Source organism: Amblyomma americanum, chromosome 2 (assembly GCF_052857255.1).
Source record: "Amblyomma americanum isolate KBUSLIRL-KWMA chromosome 2, ASM5285725v1, whole genome shotgun sequence".
NCBI lineage: Eukaryota > Metazoa > Arthropoda > Arachnida > Ixodida > Ixodidae > Amblyomma > Amblyomma americanum.
In genome coordinates this window covers 93,526,207-93,544,983 of record NC_135498.1, presented here as the reverse complement: position 1 = coordinate 93,544,983, position 18,777 = coordinate 93,526,207, and the positions used below count along the sequence as shown (strand labels likewise).

General features: G+C 44.5%; 1 protein-coding gene across 2 annotated transcripts; it reads left to right on the top strand.

Annotated features, from left to right (window-relative positions):
- The first annotated feature begins 413 nt into the window (after window positions 1–413).
- On the top strand, window positions 414–17,057 carry SpdS (Spermidine Synthase). 2 transcript variants are annotated; one of them, XM_077654925.1, is made up of 9 exons: window positions 414–555; window positions 2,220–2,352; window positions 4,923–5,043; window positions 6,212–6,304; window positions 10,655–10,808; window positions 12,093–12,176; window positions 14,526–14,671; window positions 15,922–16,044; window positions 16,877–17,057. In XM_077654925.1, the coding sequence occupies exons 1-9, from the start codon at window positions 549–551 to the stop codon at window positions 16,889–16,891; spliced, it is 876 nt and encodes a 291-aa protein (XP_077511051.1). In that variant the 5' UTR covers window positions 414–548; the 3' UTR covers window positions 16,892–17,057. The 2 variants fall into 2 exon arrangements, with proteins under 2 accessions (XP_077511051.1, XP_077511052.1); XM_077654926.1 differs by lacking the exon at window positions 414–555 and adding an exon at window positions 1,255–1,420.
- The last annotated feature ends 1,720 nt before the right edge of the window (window positions 17,058–18,777 follow it).

Sequence of the window (18,777 nt, the reverse complement as noted above, 5' to 3'; positions counted from 1 at the left end):
TTTTGATTAATCCATAACTCTGGGGTGAAATTAGACATCTCATTGGGAGTAGGTTGGATAATCGAGCCCACATGTTGCAGGAAAGTTGCATGTGTACTATTCATTCCTGAGAATGACACAATTTAACGTTACAAGCGCGTGCAAACGGCTCAAGATGGATATTTAAAGGGAACTTGCTTTGGCACGGGAGTCGTAACGTGGACGAAAACGGCCTTGAGTTGTGCTCTGCTTTTTGGAGCGTCTTGCAGTGGTGACTCCAACAACAAACCACTACCCTTTCTTGTCAATGCAGCCGACATCGCATCAGGGCACCTTATCTGATAGGCCACCGATACCTCTTACCGCAGACAGAGGCCATCTGCACGGAGGCGATGAGTTCGATATGGAGCTGCGGCCCAGAAATGTGCGATATCTAATCGCGCCTGATCGCACGCATTGCAGTCACTCACTAGCGGCGCTCTCTCGGAACGGTCGCACTCGTCGAACCAGCGAGTACAACCGCCAGCCGGAGGATCAAGTGGGCACAAGCCGATCACACCGGACTAACCATGGCCCGTAAGTTCATTGTTACAGTAGTAATCCTTCAAGTTTTTTGCACCAGCTCGCAAGCGTTACTCCAGCACAGTTGATTCGCAAACGTTACGCTGCATGCAATCTATTGTGTGTTGAGCAAATTTAATGTGCGATCACAAAGAGACGGAGGTATCGTACAACGGCAGGCAGGCTTTGTACTCACTAAGGTTCATATTAAGGCTGCTCAGGTTCGTGCACTACGGAGAAATGCGGGGAACGTGCATTCGCTCTCCAACTTTGTACAGTTCAGACCGGGCACGTGTCTCGAATTGCAATCCTGCTGTTGCCCATGAAGCCGTAAATCGGTCAGTAACTACGTCTCTTTATAGTACTAATGGTCGCAATTAATACAACAGCGCAACATCCGTCGTAAGGGTGGCACCCCGATTTCTCACGATCGTGAGTTCGCGTGCACGTGTCTAGACCATGCCGAGAAAACAGCTCGGAGACGGGCCGTTGGCAGACGTGCATAGGGCAAAGACTTCCTATCTTCGTGCTGTTCTCTCAATATGATCTTGCACCAGTACTACCCCCAGCATGAACCAACTACCGGATAATGCAACCATTGTGCGATTGAGCATTAGAACGCGTGCGGACGCCGCGCGCGCGCGCTCCGTCAACCCGGCGGCGGCGTTGGCATCGCCAATCGGAAACGTTCAAAAGCAAAAGGGCGAGCACGTGCTTCCGTTTCGTGCTCGTCGCGGTCGGTCTGGTTTCACCGGCGTACCTGCTTTCCCCGTCTGGCATCGATTCAAACGGTTTCGTCGTTGCATTGGCTCGAGCGCGTCGTCTCACCTGTCTCACAGTCGCAGCGGCCGACCTGCCGCGCGGACTCGACTCTAATCCAGTGAGTAGGCGGACTGACGGGGCTCGCGCAGCCTGGCTGATTGTTCCGTAATAAACGGTGCGCGGAGCTGTGTGCTGGCCGTAGCATTCGTGGGCTCATAAAACTTCTTTGTGCGTCCGCCCGCTCGATCGTCCGGGTGTCACTACGGGTGCCGCTCATGAGTGCCCACTAACCAATCGCTGGCAGTAAGAGTCGCGTGATCGTGTCACTGCAGGGCACAGAGTGCGTTTATTTGACGCGGTACGTCACAGATCCTATAACGAGCTTCGAGAACAGTGCGGGAGGTGTTCGTTTCCAGGAAGTAAACGTACAAAACCTTCCGAGTCCGCTGCTAATGTTATGACGCGACTGGAGGCGTGGTCGACATGATAGCCTTGTAATCACGATTCCATGTATCGACGGGACGCTGCCCGGAAGAAAGTGAAAAGGTCATCCGGCGCTCTACCCGCTTGACTAATTGAGCTAATCTTTTGAGTAAAATAAACGACTTGATGATATATAATGCAGACGCACGCGTGTACGCGGGGTTTCGCGCTCGCGAGAGTTTGTCCAGCTGCCCTTCGTTTCGTGCTTGTCCGGATCAAACGCACATGCAAGATCGCCCCCTCTTCGGACATTTGTTGCTTTGTCTTCATTTGGCACGTGAACGATTGTTGGGGTTGAGATAGCTGGATGGATGGGTGTTTGTGAATGCCTGTATTTGTATAGGAATTTTGACATTGAAAAATCAGCTTGCATCGGTCAGTGAACGTGGCCGTGCAGTGTCGCCTTGAAACCTCTTCTTCTGCTGCGCTTGCAGGTATGAACGTTATGAAGGAGGGATGGTTTACCGAAATTGTCAACACCAACAACAATCCTGTGCTTTCTGTGGACGTTGAAAAGGTGCTTCATCAAGAGCGCTCCAACTTTCAAGACATCCTCGTGTTTAAGAGGTACTGTTTAAATTCACCTATGCTGTGAAAGTGTAACTACAATGTAATGGTTCTTTTGTCTTGTAAAGACAGGTCTGTGTATGACATTATACATACGTGTGCCCAAGACCGGTGCACCACAAGGTCTTTGATGCACAAAAGTGCGACGCATGCACATCTTTGTTCACGTAGTGCGTTGCCTGTTTACTTGCTGTGCGTTATGCAAATTTTGTGTTTATTGTAACCGAGATTTCCTGCCACACATAGGATTCCAGGAAACTGCTGTGAAAAGACACATGGTAGCTGAGCTGGAGAGAAATGTTGAAACTTTGTAAGCTGGCGAGGCCACTGGAACTAAAGTCGAGCCCACTTTTAACGAACCTGATATTTACGCGGATTGCGTTCGTTACATCCGAAGTTCGTAGTAAGTGGGCTTTCCCTATTACAGCCAAAAAATACGCTCGCATAAAAATGGTGTTTATTTCTTTAAAAAGTCTGTTGTGGACATCTGTTTCTTCAAAGCTGACCCTATCAAGCTGTTTTTTAAGCTCTCTAGCATGGTCATGTGTTCCTGACAGAGGCACTTGCTGCGGACGAGCCGTTTTAGGAACACGATACGTTCATGGCTACTAGCGGTAGGTCAGCATCCTCATCTATGATCCTCGGCAAGGATGTAGCGGTGAAGCTACCACTGCACATGTGAGAGCAGAACCTGTGCTGCCTTCGTGCTGCCTGCACGCGGCAGCACTGATCTGAATGCGCAGGCAACACACTCCGCGTGACTTGGTGGGCCCACTATACATACCTCATCACTGGCATTCAAACTTCTCAAATTGCTGTCATTGGTTTATCACTGGCTGTATGCAATAGTTCTCAACGCTGTCCCAATCTCGCGCTTACCACACTTCTGCTTAACACGCTTTGCCCAGTTGATACACATGCACGCACCAATTGACCTTGGGGCTATTGGACGGAGGAGACACTTGGCCGACGGTTAACTTCAGTTGCAAAGCCACCTTTATAATAATTTTCTTTAGGGGGGGGGTGTCGACACTTCTTTGTGGAGATCATGGGAGCTGGAAAACATTCTTCGGCCTTTGCGCTGGCTACGAGCACGTATTTTTCGACTTAGGGGTGGGTTTATGGTACCTCCATGTTCATTATAACCGAGTAGTGCAACTGCGGTTGTTCGTTCTATCTGACACCCAGTGCCATAGCCCTAATACATGTTTTAACTGTAGCTTCACTATCGTTCATAATAAGTGATCGTTCGTTAAAACTGTGGCCATTATAAAGTGGGCTCGATTGTACAGCAAAGCTTGCGTGTTCATGTTGTCATCTGAGATGCTTAAACCATGTCTGACCTGCGGCTGGAGATTGAGGAATGTGATGTATAGTATTAAGAGCATAAAAAAAAAAGGAACTTGGCACAAGCTATTAAAGGAGTATAGGCACCTAATTTTAGGGTGCGTGTTTTCTTGTTTGTTGTAATGATGCGTAAGGCATTATTATACATGGATTACCACATGGTATTCTTCTGCGACCGCTAAATAATTTATAATCAAATTTCTTTCTCGTGCTGTTTTGGTTTCAGTTTCAAGAGCCGAACGATGACGTCAGAGAGGTTATACGCCATGTGAGGCATGAAAAAAGTTCATTGTAATCGCTGCTTCCTCATGAATTGTCATTCCGGCTCATGAGGGAGACTGGCTTCAGCACTGTAATGAATTAAAACGATGAAGCAGCGATTATATCGATGTTTTTAGATGACTGACGTGGCATAAAACTACTCTTTGATGTCACAGCCATCGTTCGGTTGTTGAAACCGAAACAGCATGACAGATAATAATTGGCTTTTGGGGAAAGGAAAGGGCACAGTATCTGTCTCATATATCTTTGGACACCTGAACTGCACAGTATGGAAAGGAATAAAGGATGGAGTGAAAGAAGAGAGGAACAAATAGGTCCGTAGTGGAGGGCTCTGGAATAATTTAGACCACCTGGGGATCTTTAACGTGCAGTGACATCGCACAGCACACTGGTGCCTTAGCGTTTTTCCTCCATAAAAACACAGCCGCAAAATACGATTATAAAATATTTAGCAGTTGTAGGGAAATACCACATGGTGATTCATGCTTATTAGCGTCTTCCGCATCACTGTAGAGAAAAAAACATGTCTGTACTCTAAGCTGTGGGTTGTCCTTGTGGAACTTTTCCTGGAAGTCTGTCGTTTTTAACTCTTAGGTGCCAACTATCTAGAGTTCTCAATGCAAAGGCTTTCTCTATTTTCAAGCCAGCTATTTTCAAGGGGCTCTTGTTATAGTCGGCGGCTTGCAAATGGCAACAGGCACTCAGATAGGTCTGACATACTAACTTAGAATGGCTCTGGAGAAATGTTTATCTTGGCAGTTTCAGGGGTGCCCATTGCTTGAAATTAAAATACTGTCAGCCGAAAATGTTCCGGCTATTGTACTGTATGACAATGTGTGGTGGGCTTTATGTATACACACTTGATTTTAGGTAAACAGAGCAGCCTGAGAAGCATGCCCAGATGCATTACATTCAGACGTATGTGCTTTCTGTGGTTTCAGTAAGTCGTTTGGGACTGTGCTGGCCTTGGACAATGCAATTCAGTGCACAGAGCGAGATGAGTTCTCCTACCAGGAGATGATCACATTCCTCCCCCTCAACTGCCACCCAGACCCCAAGGATGTGAGTGTCTGCATTTTGCTTTCTCTCACTTAGCATGTTGTGCCGTTCTGCAGGCTGATAAGATGTTAGCTTCTGCTTATGCTGAGAGGTTGCTGTAGTGGTCTCACATTCACGCTCAGCTAGACTGTTTGTTGCATCTATTTATAGGAGGCTTCCTAGAAATACAGGATCTTCATGTTTGTTGTTACAGTACATCATAGCATATGATTGTCATTTGCAAAGTACGTATTAGTTGTGCCTTGATTTTCTATGCCATACTGAAATAAAAAGAAAAATGATGAGAAAGCACTTATGCTGACCAATAGAGACATACTTTCTTGTTGCCAAAGGGTTGTTCTTGGGTTTCCTGAACGTTTGGAGCAATTGCATTATGTTTCTCAGCCCCTCCTCCACTCAGTAGCAACTGTTTGAAATATCTTCTATAAAACATTTAAAAAAACAACAGGAACCGGAATTCGGCATCATGTGATGCACTACTGTACCCCTTTCATGCTTTAATGACGCACTAGTGGCATCCCAGACATTGTCAGCACAACTTTCATACTCATGTTGCTGTCTAAACTGGCAAACTGGTGAATGCAAGTGGTGTCCCGGTCCATGAAATGCCTGAAATTGCTAGATACATGCCTTACAACTTTTTGTTAAGTGAGCAGGCAGTAGTGGTCATTGAAATGGCCAACATTAGAGTTGGTTTGCACAGAAGCAAAAACACAGCGTTCCTGCACAATTTGGCAGAAATGATCAGGACAGAGAGAAGAACCAAGATAAAAGTTTCGTTAAGATACGTGAACCTTGAAAAAAAAAAAAAAGCTCCGGAGGTTCCCTATACTATAGGGTATCACTGTCATGACTGCCTGGTGCTGCACTGTTTCTGACCGTATTGTCGAGTGCTCGGAGTTATTAGTTTCTGGCGAGCTTACCTGTAGTGGACCTGTATACATGTGGACTGTTAGTTTGCAGCAGCAAGCTGAATGCTTTCAGTTGGGTTTTGTGGTTTTGCCTGTGGGGTAATAACTTAGTTTCTTTTTTGTATTTTGTCTGTGGACTGAACTTATTCCCTGCATTGTAAGCATTTAATGAATATGCTTCAGTGAGTCTCGCATGCATGCTTGTTGTAGGTCAGAGCAAATGTACTGCAGGACTGTATTGTGACCCGAGCTCTATGCAGGTGCTGATCATTGGCGGGGGTGATGGTGGCGTGGCACGGGAAGTCGTCAAGCACCCCAGCGTTGTTTCGGTCACGCAGTGCGAGATCGACGAGGTAATGCAACATTGCTGTCAGTGACTGGTGTATGTATTGTAGCTTTTTTGAAGTGTACCAACCTAGTTTGTCAGTGAACATGTAGGGTCTAGCAACGTTCAGTTTTTCACCTAGATCTTACTGATTGCCTTTGTGATCAGGTGCGTGGCAGCGAACAATATCGAACTGGGCTACGGCGCTTCTGGTGTCAGGAGCAGAATTGTCGTCATGCCAGGGACCATTTGTCTGTTTTGTATGCTGGCAATTGGGATTTAAGGACATACATGAAGTAAAACAATGAAAAAAGTTTGATGTTTGGTTTTCTATTAGTATGAAACGTGAAAACTTTCCTAACATTGTTCAGTGACCCATATGATTTTCCGGCCTTTGTTAGAGCTAGAATAGCTTGTTTTTTTTTTTAAACAATGTGGTGAGAGTGGGCATAGCTAGCTTTTTTGGGAGCTTGCATTCGCATTTCTGCGAGTGAAAAAGATGATGTCATTCGACAACATATCCCACAACTTGATCCTTTGGAACCTCACCTCTTCCCACTGTGGAGCATGAACTTACAGCTACATTGGCGCCTTCCTCAAAGACCGCACCGCCACCACTGCCTAGGGAATGTCCGCTCGAACGCGATCACCTTGGTGGGTCGAGGAGCGCCACGAGGAATGGTGCTCTTTCCAACTCTGTTCAGTGTCGCTATGGCAAGGCTACTGCCGCTCCTTGACCGCATTCCTTACATTCATCATGCCTTGCATGCGGAGGACGTTATGATTTGAGTCACGGAGGGCTCCAGGAAGCCATGGATATGGTTCAGAGGACTGCCAGAGGCCTGACCTGTGCGGCAGAAAATTCAGAACTCCGTATGGTCCGCAAGCAGCACTGACGATTGGGTAGGCTCCCTGCGATTTCCATCCACCTGAAAGGGATACCAGTACCACAAATGGATCATCTCCATGTCCTGGGCCTCCACTTCCATGGCAGAACCACTCACATGATGTACCTCCTCCACAAATAGCTCATGCTGGTTAAGCACATGATAACACTCATATGCGTTCGTCAAGAGACGGATGCACTGCACATCATGCAAGCACTCGTCATCTGCCACCTCGCGTACCACACGCCTTACCAGACCTTCGCCTGTGCTGAAATACAGTAGTCGGACAATGGGAGAACGGTGCATTATATGTTTTGCTGAACTCTGACACGTTTTACTCTGCACTTTTCCTACCTCGTGTCAGGTGTGCGATATCTTCACACCTGAATGGTTATTTTAAAACTTTTCTTTTGGTTATGGTTGGAAACTTGGAAAAGGTGTGCATGGTTTATGTGCAAATATGCATCCAAATCAGTTCTTCATACCATGAATTCTGTTCTCTAGCAACTATCACAGCCGCAGCTTCTCAAGGAGTGTCTCCACTGACGAATCTGAAATGCCAACGAGTCCTTTAACCATGTTGTCTAGGAGCACGAACCAATGAAGTGTATTCGAAGGAAATCTCCGAATCACAGTCTATGCAGCGCTCGCATTCACTGGTGGCAGCATGGCCCGAGTTAACCAATCCTGTGATAGTCCTGGTGACATCCCAAAGCATTGTGGATATCTATCTGTTGTATAATTCAAAAATTGTTTTTGCACATGCAGTTGAACCTCGTTATAATGAAATGCTTTATAACGAAATATTGGATATAATGAAGAAATCATGATTCTCTTTGGAAGCTTGGTCACCACGGGCTATATTGAAGCTACGATTGTATCGAAGTAATTGCTGGGCCCCTTTAGCTTCATTATAACGAGGTTCAACTGCAGTACTTTCCACAGTTTATGCCACTCCTGTCGTTGTACTTAATGGGGGATGGGAACTCATCAAACTGCTTAAAACATCAGCTTTTTTCTCGCATCCCCCCATCTTTGTGGTGAGCATGAAAAAAAGATTTGTTTTTGGTTTGATACAGTTTCTTGAGATAGGACCATCGTCGAGAAGTTCTTTACTGACAGAGGTGTAGAAATAGCAAAGGATGCTACAGAAGCAAATTGATATGTAAAGAGGAGTAAAACTGTGACACTGGCACTGACTGCATGGCCAGTGGCTACTAAGCAGAAGCTTAGTAGCCACTGCGGAGCAGAAATGCGGAGCTTGTGAACTAGAATGGTCCACATCAGCGCAGCAGATTTCTTTCTGGGAGAGTTTTATTTGGGAGAAAAATACAAATATTGCGGAAATGTGAATATTTGCTACAAAGCAATTCTCTCTAAGTTAAAACAAGAAAAAAATGGAAATTAAAATGAAACTAACCTCGTGCTGGGTGGTGTAGTTGCTGAGAAAACTGGTCTCAAAGATTCCTCAAAATGCATGAGAAGTGTAATCTATCATGGCGTATGCACATCGAACACGTCACTAATAATGCTAACCGGGTTCTTGGGTACTTGCGTCGAAATTTCTTTGCCGCGCTTCTGCCGATAAAACTAACAACTCTGCAAAACATTAGTGCGGCCAAAGGTAGAATATGCATGCGCAGTATGGGATCCCAGTCAAATCACACCAATAAACACACTTGATTCCATTCAAAATGGCGCAGCACGTTTCATCTTATCTAACTATTCCCGTCACGCCAGCATTACTTCCATTAAAAGCACCCTTGCCCTGCCGGACCTTTCTTCGCACCGTAAATGCTTTTGACTTTGTCTTTTTCATAGAATGTATCATCACAACCCTGTGTTAAAGGATAATCTTTTTGCTCGCCCATCATACATATCCTCCCGTTCTGACCACATGTTTAAAGTTGCTGTCCCATTTTTCAGAACAAAAGTGTGTCATAGTTCATTTATTCCCAAAACTAGCGCTGACTGGAACAACCTTCCTCCCTCCATCGCTGCCATTTCTGACATTAACAATTTCAAGACCACTGTATTTTCTGCCGCTTTGTAAAATAATATTGTATAATATGCACTGTTTGTTATTCACCAATACCACTCCTTTCTGTAATGCCTTCAGGCCTGGAAAGTATTTGAAATTGAAATAAATAAATAAAAAAAGTGTGAGGTTACTTTGAAAACTGTATTTAAGAGTATGTTCTTAATTATTTTTTTTAGTTTTGTTTCGTCAAAATACCCATTAATTCCTGAAAAAATTACAGCAAAAATTATGTTTCCATTTAACACTGTTTCAAAAATGCAGCTAAAGTTGTAACCCCTTGTACACCTCGCTAAACTGAAAGTTTGCCAGCAAAATAATTTCCCACTTTTTGTATCGGTTATCCTTTCTTTTTAATCTTTCAGTTTAGATTAATAATTGTTTAACATCTGTCTATTTTTTATTATTTTTGATAAGGCTGACAGACGTTTGAAACACATTGGTTACGTCAGCCTACCTACACAGTAGGTTGGTTTGTATTTGTATGATGTTGTATGTCATTTCAAAAACAGTACTGGGATAAAAATTGGTCCGCACACACACTGAACAGGGCCTGACAGGTGACCTACAGCATATGTGGAAATCCTCTCGTCAGTCTATTGATGTCACAGAAACAATGAGAAAATAAAAGTAAGCTGCCACATGACCAAAAGCAAGTAAATAGAAGATGAAGGAGGAGCTGATATATATATATCAATTTTAACCCTCCTGGACATTTCTTCATGGTGTTTGTAGCTGTTCCCTTTTTTTTTTTGTTCCCTTCAAAGCTTTTTTTTTATTTTCCTTCTTACACAAACAGGCCTAACTTTATTTCTTTGAAAGATATTTGCATGAAACTACATCAACTTATTCAATATCTGTCTAGCTATGCAATGAACCTCAATAAGTAAAATCATGCAATAATTTTTGTTATTGCTGCATTTCTGCTCATAAGATGTCTATTTGAAAACCATTGTTTTCACTCATTCCAGTAATATACAGTGGCACTTCATGACATACCTATTTTAGTTCATTGCACTGGTCAAGTCTTTATATATATAACTATGAGACCAAATTGCCTTGTGATTCGCTGTTTTAAAAGCTATGACTGCTATTGTCTGATCCATATTTAGCGCAGTTTCTGAAAATAAAAGTACATCTTAACATTTTATTAGGATAAAACATATATTCTTTAAGACAGATCACTAATTTGCTGTTTTTATCTGCTATTCAAACTTTTTTTCCAGAAAGTAAGCTCCTACCTCGATGCACCATTATAAACAGCTTCATTTCAAACTGAGCTTTGGCTTTCTATTGTCCCTTATACTGTCATTTGTTTAGTGCATTTCTGCCTTATCTGCACCAGCAAACAAGGCCTAGTTATTCTCCACTTTGTCTGGTGCCTTAAAAGAATTTAATGGCGGCATTTAAATCTTGGATCAGGATATGTAATGTTACGCTTTTATGTCTGCAGAAAGTTGTGGAGGTCTCCAAGAAGTATCTTCCCTTCATGGCTGAGGGTTTCAACAGCCCAAAGTTGGAGCTCAAGATTGGAGATGGCTTCCAGTTCATCAAGGAGACCACGCGCAAGTTTGACGTTGTCATTACAGACTCCTCTGATCCCATCGGTGAGATTATTCTCCTTGACCACCACCTTTAAGCTGCTGGTCTTTATGGATTGTAAACAAAGGTACCATTTGTTTCTGCTGTTGATAGGCAAGCTGGTGCTCCACACTGAGGTTAAGTGCTGGGCAAGCCGACCAGAGCTGGCTGTGTCTTTGATAACAAAGGAATGTGGCTTGGGCTGCCCCAAGTAGCATTGACATTGTCTAGCATGACAAGTTCCTCGGCAAGACTGTGGCAGGGAATTGTGAACGTTGCATTCACCGGCAAGTGTATGGCCAAATGTTTGGCGAACATGCGAGGTCAGATAGGACACCCGAGGCTAGGCAGGACTTGCTTGCGGAAGACGTTGCTGCTGGGCTACGTGGAGCAGGATTGCCCCAGACATCCACACGCACGGAACCCTTCTGCCTGAAGAGTGGAAGTCCAGTTCTTAATGCGTTTGTTGTACTCTTGCTATGGGGACACTACCGCTGCAGCAGTGCTTACTGTCATTATCATCATCACTGTTATCATGACAGCTTGTGTAGCTAAGCAAAAGTGAGAGCAAGCCATTGCGTGCTTGGTATGCAGCATATCTACTCATTCTCACATCTCCTGGTGCTTGAGCCATTTAGGATGCAGAGTGGAGCAATTCCATCTTCAGACTACAAGGAAAAGCTTGCCTGTGCAACATCTGTGTACTGGATTTGTTTTTTTGCTCATTCACCAGCCTGCAAAATTTTGCTAACAGCAGAAAATTGGAGTTTTCTATTTACTGTGGGTGTCGCTAGTATGCATCTTGCTGGAGTGGCCCATATTCTGAAGAGATCTTGGGGGACCTCTTCATAATTACCCGAGTGGTCCCTATGCTAAAACACGTTCCTTAGCGCATGCTGCTTTCTAATTTACATTTTTTTTAGGCATCATCTTTCCTTTCAGCATTGATAAGTGGGCTGGAAGATGAAAGGTAGCACGGTCTGTCATGGCTGTTGCAGCAGCGTGTGTAGTGCTGCTGTTCCTTGGATCATGATTCATCAATGTACGCTGTGCCTTAATCTTTCTATGACGCTGAGCAGGCATGGCATTCTGTCTAAAATTTTAAATGACACAACGAAAATCGATATAATGCCATGAATGGTGGTGAGGAATATCAGTGCTAGCAGTTGATAAAGTAGTTAAAGGTCTTTCTTGGGGAATTGTTGCCTTTTGCAGTCTTCAGACTTTTCATCTTCAATAAATCGGTTAAAAGTTAACTACTGCTGTTCATCTTTTCCTCAGTAACTTTCTGTGTTCGATCTTCTGTCTAGGGCCAGCAGAAGCTCTGTTCCAGAAGCCCTACTACGAAGGTCTCAAGAGGATTCTCAAGCCAGGTGGCATACTCTGCTCTCAAGGTAAAGCAGCACATGTCCTTCTGCTTCTGACCAGCTTTTATGGGCAAATTGGGCTGATGAGTGATTGGTAGTACGGGGGTTGCTGCTCACCTCCCTCTTCAGCCTGCGGTATGGCTGTTCTCTAGATGTTTGCATACACAGCATGTGCAGTAGTGTTAGTGTTGCACACATGACTTGCCACAGCACCTGAGATATGTGCCTAGCATGAGCTAGGCATTCGGAGGTTGTGGGTTCGGATCCCACCGGCAGCATGTGGTTGCTTTTTCTTCCACTTTCTAACAAAATATCTTTTCCTTCAGCCTTAAATTATTACATTATTAATTTCCCGTTGAGAACATCATCATCATCAGCCTGACTACACCCACTGCAGGGCAAAGGCCTCACCAGCTGCGGTCACCATACCCCCGCAAGCTTCTTAATCTCATCCGCCCACCAAAACTTCTGCCGCCCCTTGTTACGCTTGCCCTCACTTGCAATCCACTCCGTTACCCTTAAGGACACCACAAGTAAAAAAAAAAAGAAGAAACATTCCCCTGTGCTCCTTGGTTTTGGTATCCACTTTCTTCATAAGCGTGAGCTGTTAGGCACAGCTCGTCCGTCCAGTTCTGCAGGCTAACTTTAGATGAGGATACTTTCTTAGCTATGTTTTCAAAGCACTTGTATGACATCACTTAAGCTCTGGCTGCCGCACACCAGATGAGCATGCTTGGAAATAAAACTGTGTGTTATGCTGCTGTTTGTGTTTGACCAGACTTGCAGCAGCCAGTGTGATATTGACCCCCCCTTAGTGTGGATGGGCCATAGCATTATCTGCTAGCCAGTAGTGCGTGTGCGCACACATGTGCTATGTGCATGCCTGGCAGCTGTTTGTTTCAGTGTGCATCTTTCTGCTGGCATTCATCTTACGAAGGAACAAGGTCTCATGCTTGCATCCTACACTGCAATGAAGGCAATAATTTTCCACGCTAAGCATGTCGATCATGCGGTACCTTCACATCCTCTGTCGGGCTTTCGAACTTCAGGTTCTGTGCTGAGCGATGCTCGAAACAGTTTGACGATAGAATTAGGTGCTGTGTTATCCCTTTCATGTGCCGCTCACTGTATGTATCCAGAAATGTTACTTTACAACCTAGATAGTTTATACAGAAAGAAAATTAGTCTGGTTTGCAGTGAAAAACATCAATGATAATTGTTTTTTGCAAGCGTGTACAAAATATCATGTGAACTGTCACAGTGGCTGGAAATCATAATATCGAAACACCAGGATTTTTCGAGTGAGTATGTGAAGGATCAGGGGATTCATGTTTATTTTAAAGATGCGCATGACGCTATAAACACAGAAAAAAAATATTATTCCAGCTGACAAAACCTGTTTGCGTCAGAGTGGCAGAGGACATGATACCGGGCTCAAGTTTTTGTGATTTTTCGTACTCCATTCACTAGTTCTTTAAGAAAGCACCCTATTTTGGGATATAAGGGTGCTAAATTCATCTGAAATAAAGCAATCACTGCTAGCTGTTGTACAGACTCAAAAAAAGCCTTGATTTCGCAATGTATGCAATTGTGTACAAAGTGCATTTAAGGGGGCATGCGGGGCTCAAGGGTCAACTTTTGAACCACTGCGCTGAATTTGAAGAAATTTTCAGGGATGCCATGTCTTTATGCCATTAAACATAACCAGAATTTTTATATTTTGTCTTGAATCATTAATAGGTTATGAACCTTGTGTAACAAAAATATAGAAATGTTTTTTTTTATTAATATCACATTTTTCGACCCTCACTCACCATTAAAGGATTAGAGCTCACAACCAGGTCACTGCCGTCCATGCAAATGAATGCAGCTATCCAGCGATTGTATATTGCCATCAGTTATTACTTGGGATTCGACAGGTACTTGCACACATGTTGGCCCGAAGATTGCTGCCAAGCAGAATGCAGTTTGAACTGGCGACACTGTATCCTCTGCATACGTGATGAAGTCGTTTGAGTACCTTCTCGCTGTGTGAACTGCTTTTGAAAGGCACCTGTAAGGGATGCTTATATTGTGTGTTGAGGTCCCTTTGATTGGCGGTACAGTTCTCATCTCTTACTCGATAGAGATGGAATTTTTCAGGGCTGGTAATATGCGTGAAGTGGTTGGCATAACTAGAATTAGGCTGTACTGCCTTGTGCCACCTTTTTAACGCTGTGTACAAAGTCTAGTGCAGAAAATGCCCCAGCCCATGAATCCTGTTGTCTGGGACGTGAAGCTGCGCTCAGTAGTTGGCATTTTTTATGAGCCTCAAGTAGCGCCATTCCTCGGCATTATTATTATTGACTTTCTGCCTCGTTCCTTTTGCCACTGCAGGTGAATCCATGTGGTTTGACCTGAAGCTGATTGAGGAGATGATGGACATGTGTCGGAGCCTGTTCCCAGTGGTCAACTACGCCTCCATCTACACACCCACCTACCCCAGTGGGCAGATTGGCTTCCTGCTCTGCTCCACATCACCCGTGAGTGTGACGGCCCTCTTTTTGTTTTGCAAGAGGGAGGAAATTAATGAGCCATTGATCTGAACATAACACAGTGTGATGGGCAAAAACACCAGACAGTAGGTTAACTTGCATCAAGCAGAATTCTGCCCACGTTTACCTCTTGTGTCATGGGGAAAATCATGCACGTATATCGGGTCAATGAAACTGAAGTTCAGCATTGTTGAGATGCTTACTGTAGATTGCAGGATTCATTTTTCTTGTCCTGTCACATCAGTGCTTGGCTTTTTGCCAGTACATCAAAGGGACTTGGTGCTGAATTTTGACCATGGCATTGCTACCTACCTTTCACTTTTCTGGTTTTATATGTCTTAACAAAACTGCGTTCACAGGACTGACATAGTCATTAGTTTAGAACGCCAGTCCATTAACCACACTGACTTAACTCTCTGGAGGCTGCAGCACTATAATGTTTTCTTCTTTGCAGCTTCCTTCCTTGCAGTGAGATTTATTTTCCGCCACTACGACATTCATTTTTCACCCTCATCTGCGATGTCTTCCCTAAACTTAAGTCCGCTCGCATCCCGCCGGAAAGCTGAGTTCTTAAAACTTCTTCACTCAATAGTGCATTCTGCTAATTGGCTTTCAGATGGTAAGCATATCTCGTTTCCAAAGCCATCCGCAACCAGGAGCCATCACAATCTTAATATCCAACCTTTTTTTGGCCGTACTAACGTTTTCAAATACAGCTTTTTTCCGCGTACCGTGGAGAGTTGGAACTCTTTGCATGGCAATATTCGTGCATTATCAATTTCAGATTTTGCGTCGGCAGTTGAGTCGTAGCATTGTATGGTGTTGTATGCAGCGTTTATATTTGTAATCCTTGTCATGTACCCTTTTATGCGTGGAATTGTGCCGCATATTATGTAACCACTCCTGCTATAACCTCTAGAATGGGGCTGCAGTATTTTCAAATGAATAAATAAATAAATACAGCCTCAGTGCATGCATGAATCTGTAACAGCATTTTTACAATGCAGCTCCTAAAAACTAGTTGAGAGGAATGTATCCTGCAAGGTCCCATAAAATTGGTTTAGATGAGAATGATTGGGGTGCATAAAGGATACACTGGGGCTCTTTGGGAAGTTTGAAAGCACACAGGAGAAAGGGCATCAGGGGTGCTTCCGCAATTAGCACGAACTTGTCATTCTAGGCAGAAAAATTGGAAATGGTATCTTGCTACCCCTTCAAAATCCATTGTGCCTGTGCAGGACACAGACTTCCGCAACCCAGTGCACAAGTTCACAGAGGAGCAGCTGCGGAGCATGAAGATTCGCTACTACTCTCCGGAGGTGCACCAGGCGGCTCTGGCCCTGCCCCGGTTTGTCAAACAGGTGGGCGCAAAACGCTGTGCTTAACTCTTCACCATCTTGCTGCTGAGACTACAGTAACCTGCTGGAGTTTCAAGACTTCACTGGAAGGAGTGCAGAGTTTCCAGGAACTGATGAGCAGGCGAATTCTTTGCATGAGGAACAGTAGTTGGCCATCTTTCTTGGCAATGATAAGAATGTGTTTGTGCTGCCAAAGTGGTGTTTGGCTTCTGGCCATGCTGGTGTTGGCAGGAAGGCAGCAGTAGTTGAATGCAATGTTTTAGACAATTGCAAAAAAAGGGAGTTTCTGCTATCTCAGCCAGTTCAAATTTAAGTGGTGTACTGTATATTTATTAGTGTGCCGTCATACCTAGTGGGACCTGCAAAACCTATAGTGTACAGTAGGGGCCCATGTTCAGCTTAGCTTATATATTGTGACGAAGAAGACAAAGTTGGCAGTGGCCCGACACGGAGCGCTCGCGCTAGGCCAGCGGCCATTAAATATTCTCATTGCCATCAATCATCTCGTCTCATTCTTCGGCTGGCCGTCACGTAACAATATGATAAAAAAAAAAGGTTTCTTGTAATATCTGTGCTTGTTTGGTAGCGTGTATTATGTCAAATTAAATTCATCACTTGCACAATGCAGGTCACATTGAAAGCAACTGCACAGATTTTTAAGCTAGAGAAAACGAAAGGAAACTAGCGCTAGAACTTCTATTTGAGCACTGGGTTTGTTCAGTGTTTTTTAATCTGCAGCTGCCTTAACTACATGCTGTGGTTCCATTCGGCCTTAATTGACTAATGTTAACAGCATGTGCATTATTAATCGTTTTGTTTTCTTTTCACTTTTCAGACTCTCTACAAGTGATGGTGCATCCAGGTGTTTGTGGGTGCAGAGCCGTGCCTCTGAGTGCTGTTGGAGGTAGTTGCTGACACTTGGAGCTGCCATTTTTCTACCGTGCGCTCTACATTAAATATGAATGCCCACGCTATTTTTGTTTTACAGGGAATAAACTGATATTTAAGTTCGCTAAGTGCTGTATGCTTATTTTATTGCTTTTAGATTGTTGAGGGGAAATTTTTCTTGAGCACTTGGCACACTGGACTACCGAAACACTGGGGACAACTCTTATCAAATTTTTTTATGGCAAAATCCAGTAGTTCGGCATTTCATGGCTGTTGTCGCATGTCTGGCAGCTTAAGATGCATTTATTTTCAAGAGATTAATTAGAGTTAAAAATTTTTTTCCCGGCGCTCTGAGTCAAACTTGGGGTACTCTGGTGACGAAATATTTACCCGAGGAGTGACGTAAACATGAACTCCATGATTGCTGGTGGCCGGTGGTGCAGCCTAGCAGCAGCCAAAATGAAAACTACCGCTGTCCGGACATTGAAGCCCTCTATCAGACGCCACTGCTGTCACTTTAAGTTTGCACCAGCGTTACGATGGGTCCCGTTCCTGACCCCGACAACGAAGTTCTCGCAAATTATTGCGGCCTGCATTTCAGCGACCTCAACCCCACATAGCATGCGGTGCCGAGGAGTTGGCAGCATCTGAATTAAGCAAGGCAGTTGTCATCGCCGAGCCACCGTCACAGCTCATGAGCAGAGTTTGGTACGTACAGACATATTTCAATTGTGTAGTAATAGTCCTCGTAGCGCTGGTTATGCAGCCCAGTGTCTGAATTGGCACGTTGAGTGTCTGGCATGGCATCTGCTAACGTAGAGGCTCAACATTAGCAAGCAGCAGGCGTTTTCCTCGTCGCCAATTGGTGTCGCGTCCGTGGTATGAACTTCATACGAGGAGCACTTATCATCTGCTGTTTCACACTTTTAAATACAAGCGCGTCAAAACCGCGGCCGCGCAAAGCATCAAGATGTCGAAACTCGGCTGGCCGCCTGTTGCGCCGCCATTCAAATCGTGTTTTATCCGTCTTTCTCGTGTTATAAAATGCACTAGCGGTTTTAAAACAAAACGTATTCTTGATCAGTGTCCAGCTACGCGTATTAAGTGAACAGGGATCCCTGTTCATTTGTCTGGCATTCGCTTTGTGCTGCTTCTGCCACTGCGCTTCGATCCCTGTTCATTTGCTAGCAGGATGGCCGAACACTGCGAGGCATATGCATGCGACCACAAGATTAATTTCGATGGACACAGAGCTGTGCTTGCCCAGGAGGCTCCTTCACTCTTATTGAAAATTGAAAACTGGTTTTAAGGAAAGGGAGTGACCCAGGAACTGTGTTACATATCTCGGTGGACACCGGAACCTCACCATAAGGGAAGTGATAAAGGAGGGAATGGAAGAAGAAAGAATTAAGTGCAGTAGTGGTCTCCTCCGGAATAATTTCGGCTACCTGGGGATGCACTGACATCGTACAGAACATGCATGCCTTTTGGGTTTGAAAATTGTTGTAGTAGTAAGTGGTTTTATTAAGATAATAATAAAAAGGAAGGAAACGATTTTTTGCTAGCCCCGGAATCTGCCATCGATACTGAAGCACCTGACCTAGGGCAGCAGAAATAAAGGATAGCAGGCAGAATGGAAAAAAATAATGTTTTTGCGGAAAGGAAATGGAGCAGTATCTGTCTCGTATATCGTTGGACACCTGAACCGCGCCGTAAGGGAACGGATAAAGGAGGGAGTGAAAGAAGAAAGCAAGAGTTAGAGGTGCCGTAGTAGAGGGCTCCGGAATAATTTCGACCACCTGGGATCTTTTACGGTACGTGCACTGACATCGCACAGCACACGGGCGC